This window comes from Nannospalax galili, unplaced genomic scaffold (genome assembly GCF_000622305.1).
Source record: "Nannospalax galili isolate Female #2095 unplaced genomic scaffold, S.galili_v1.0 scaffold548, whole genome shotgun sequence".
NCBI lineage: Eukaryota > Metazoa > Chordata > Mammalia > Rodentia > Spalacidae > Nannospalax > Nannospalax galili.
This window is the reverse complement of record NW_008358999.1, coordinates 383,370-387,639: the sequence shown is the minus strand read 5'-3', so window position 1 is coordinate 387,639 and position 4,270 is coordinate 383,370. Positions and strand designations below refer to the sequence as shown.

Here is a 4,270-nt window from a genome sequence, read left to right as displayed (position 1 = left end):
CTTAGTTGGTTTTTATTCATGTCTATGGGAATGTAGTAGTATACACATGTGTGTAGGCATGTTCACATCATGCCTGCCACTTATATTTTTGTTTGTTTTGTCTTTTTGAAACAGGGTCTTCCTGAGTCACAGCTGCCACTTATTTCTTAACAATAACATAACTGGCTACATAGCCTCAGCTTGTATCAGGTGGAACTCTCACAACAGGTTTTATACTTGAATTCTCAACATAGCTCAGTTTTGAGAGCAATTTCTTACTATTACTAGCCATGCGTGAACCATGTCTCAGACATGTTTTCACAAGAAACAGAAGCTCAAGGTCTCTGCCAATAACAGTATCTAGCCACTAGCTCAAGTTTTGGGGCTTTCCCCTGGAAACTGAAACTGCCACTGTATTCTCAATTTTAGAGTTTATTGGTCCCATGTCCTCATTTTACAGGGTAGCAAACAGACCAAGAAAGAAAAGGACTTGCCCTGCGTCCCAAGGGGGTCTCTATGATTAATTAGGGCCGGCCTCTTAGTTGCCCATTGAGCAGAACAAAAGCTATTTCCTTTGCTGCATCCTCAAATTATTTCCAAGATTTAGGTCTTTCTGGTTCTCTTGAAAATCATGTTCAAGGCTCCAGTCCTGGGGGAAAACTCAAAGAAACTCTTGCCATCTGCTGGTAACACTGTATAACAAAGCAAAAACCATATATGACTTTTTAGATGGTGTTTGATAGAGAGCAGGGGCTTAAGAGATGGCTCACCAGATAAAGCACTTACTGCACAAATGTGAAGACTGGGGTTCTGATCCCCAGCACCCACCTACATGGCCCATGAGAGTGGCAGCATGCCTGTAATTCTAGAGCAGGCATGAGTCAGTGACAGGGGATTCCCAAGAGCAAGCTGGCTAGCCTGTCTAAATGAGTCAATGAGAGTTCTGGGTTCAAGTGAGAGACCCTGACTCAATTTATAAGGTGGAGAACGATGAAGATGCCAGTGTCAAACTCTGGCTTCCACACACCAGAGCACACACAGTCGAACAAGCATACACACGTGCACACATACCACACACACAAATTTTAAAAATGGGTTCATGGGAGAATGTATCCCAAATAAATATCCCAGAGAATGAGCAACAGCCTTTATTTTTGAAGATGGTGAAAAGTTAAATTCAATGAGTTTCAGAGTTTGAACAGCTTTTGGAATGTCCAGGAGCAACTGATGAGAAGCCTAACTACTGGAACTGGAATCAGATACACCAGCTCAGTTCCCAGCCATAAATCAACCTTGGAAGGCTTCAGCATGGGGGAGGGGTGTGGCTGAGAGCAGGAGCTTCTAGGTAAGAACAGTGGAGTGAGGACAGAAGAGGAGCTTAACAAAATTCCAGAGACAGGAAGTTGTGGAATCAGGGGATTAGTAAGCACATCACTTAGATAAAAAACAGTAACATTTACCTACATGATTACAATCACTAAGAACACAAACTGCAGAATGTCTCAACAGAGGGCTGGAGAAATGACTTAGCAGTTAAGAGATGGCTCAGCCACTGGAGATGGCTCAGCTGTTAGAGCTGGCTCAAAGGTTAAGAGCACTGGTTCTGGGGCTGGAGAGATGGCTCAGCCACTGGAGATGGCTCAGCTGTTAGAGCTGGCTCAAAGGTTAAGAGCACTGGTTCTGGGGCTGGAGAGATGGCTCAGCCACTGGAGATGGCTCAGCTGTTAGAGCTGGCTCAAAGGTTAAGAGCACTGGTTCTGGGGCTGGAGAGATGGCTCAGCCATCTCTCTTAAGAACACTGACTGTTCGTGCAGAAGACCTGCACGAATCCCAGCACCCACATGGCAGCTAACAATCGCCCGTTAACTCCAGTTCCAGGGGATCTAACAGCCTCTTCTGTCTTCCTTGGGCATTGCACAACACGGGTGCACTTACATGCAGGCAATACACACATACACATAAAATAAAAATAATAAATATTAAAAAAAAAAAAAAAGAGCACTGGCTCTCTCGCAGAGGACTCGGGTTTGGTTTCCAGCACCCACATGGCTAATGGCTAACAACCATCTGTAGCTCCAGTTCCAGGGGATCCAGTGCCCTCTTCTGACCTCCCTGGGCATTGCACAACATGGATGCACTTGTACGCATGCAGGCATAACACATACACATAAAATTCAAAAATAATTAAAAAGTCACAACAGAAAGCTGTTCCTTTATTAAGATTAATGGCTTGGCAGGGCATGGTGGCATGAGCCTTTAATCCCAGCCTTCAGGAGGCAGAGGCAGGTGGATCTCTGTGAGATCGAGGCTACCCTGGTTCACATTGTGACTTCCAGGTGGGCTGTGACTAGAGAAACCCTGTTAAAAAAACAACCAACAAAAAGACCAAAAAAAAAAAAAAAAAGATTAATGGCATGCTAAAAAGAGAAAAAAACCCACATTCCAATTCAGTATAATCAACTTGATTTTAGCAGCTGAATGCAGTACTACTGAATTATTTTCATCTGTCTATCAATCTATCATCTATCTATCATCTATCTATCTATCATCTATCTAACTATCTAGCTATCTCTAGATATCTCTAGATAGCTAGATAGTTAGATATCTATATGAGTCAGGGTCTAACTATGCAGCCCTGACTTGGCTGGAACTCATAGAGACCCACCTGACTCGGTCTTCCCCAGTGGGATTAAAGGCATGGGCCACCACACCCAGTCAGATGACAGGCTTTGGTGTTTTTTTTTTTTAATATATTTTATTTTTATTTTTTATGTGTATGAGTGTATTGCCTACATGTGTGTAAGTGCATCCATGTCAGAGGTCAGAAGAAGGAGTTGGATTCCCTGGAACTGGAATTAGAGAGGGTTGTAGCCGTCATGTGAGTGCTGAAATCCAACCTGGGTCCTTCTGCAAGGTCAGTGCTCTCTTAACCGCTGAGCCGTCTCTCCAGCCCCCATCACAGGCTTTTAATAAAGCAGACTATAAGAACATGTCACTGAGAACGAAAACATGTGGCATTTGCTCCTCACCTTTTGAGGGTTAGAGAGATGAGAATTATAAATCTTCATTAGAGTCTCATCAGAATCTGACCCACAGTGAAAATTCGAAGGGTTGTGACTATGGCAAGGGGCTCCCTTGCCTGCCTGAGGAAGTTTGTTTGCTTTTTTTTTTTTTTTTTTTGAGACAGGGTTTCCCTGTAGCCCCAAGCTGTCCTGGAACTCACTATTTAGACCACGCTGGCCTTAAACTCAGAGATCCGCCAGCCTCTGCCTCCCAAGTGCTGGGACTACAGGCGTGCGCCACCACGCCCGGCTGTTTCTATTTTTTTAAGACAGGGTCTCACTATGTCTCCCTACCTGGACTGGAACTCGCTATTTATAGACAAAAGTGACCTCAAATTTACAAAGATTCACCTGTCTCTGCCTCTAAATGCTAGGATTAAAATCGTGTTTCACGCTCAACATTAATTTCCTTCCCTCCCTCCCTCTCTCCCTTCCTCCTGCCCTTCTTTTTTGGTCTTTTTGAGACAGGGTCTCCCTGTAGCCCCAGCTGGCCTAGAACTTACTATGTAGACCAGGCTGGCCTCAAACTCACAAAGATTCGCCTGCCTCTGACTCCCAAGTGCTGGGATTAAGGCATGCGCTATCACGCCGGCTCGAGACTCAGTTTTTGGGAAAAAAAAAAAAAAAAAGTGTTTTTTTTTTTTTTTTCAAAAAATTGCCTGCCCTTACAAAAGATGGTTCCAAGGACCACAGTAGCGGAGCTCAAACCAATAACTTCACTTAAACTCGCATCTAGTAGGAGAGAGAGAAAAAAGGCGTTGACCTTAAGAAAGATGGCCGCGATCTGGCTTCTCTGCCCTCTTCCAAGATGGAAGCCCAGGTTAGCTCGGGCCCGGCCTGGAGGCTCTTCCGGGCTGGGCTTGGGGGCGTGGTCCATTAAGGAAAGCCCTGCGTGCCTCCGCCCGCGACCGAGGCGCCAGCGCGCAGGCGCGGGGAGGGGTTGAGGGAGGAGGGAAAGCGGCGAGTAAGATGGAAGATGAGGAGGTCGCTGAGAGCTGGGAGGAGGCGGCAGACAGCGGGGTAAGGAGGAGCCGCCGCCCCGCGGCAGGGCCGGGCGGGATCGGGCGGGAGGGAAGCCTCCAGGGAGCGGGTCAGGAGACAGTTTCCCCCAAGGAAGAGCCTCACACACCGGGCCGGGGGTGGAGGAGAGGTCCCCGGTTCCGGAGCGCCGTGAAGGCCTCTTAAAGTGGCCGCGTTCCATTTCTCCCTCCACCACCCCCCGCCCCCCC

The 4,270-nt window shown here is 46.8% G+C and overlaps 1 protein-coding gene across 2 annotated transcripts in view; it reads left to right on the top strand.

Moving 5' to 3' along the window:
• Positions 1 to 3,973: 3,973 nt before the first annotated feature.
• The window catches only part of Szrd1 (SUZ RNA binding domain containing 1), a 29,251-nt gene continuing 28,954 nt past the window's right edge, over positions 3,974 to 4,270 (top strand). For both annotated transcript variants that reach the window (XM_008822644.3, XM_008822643.3), the window contains exon 1: positions 3,974 to 4,061. In XM_008822644.3, the coding sequence (XP_008820866.1) occupies positions 4,011 to 4,061 (51 nt within the window). In that variant the 5' untranslated portion in view covers positions 3,974 to 4,010. The remainder of the gene's footprint in view (positions 4,062 to 4,270) is intronic.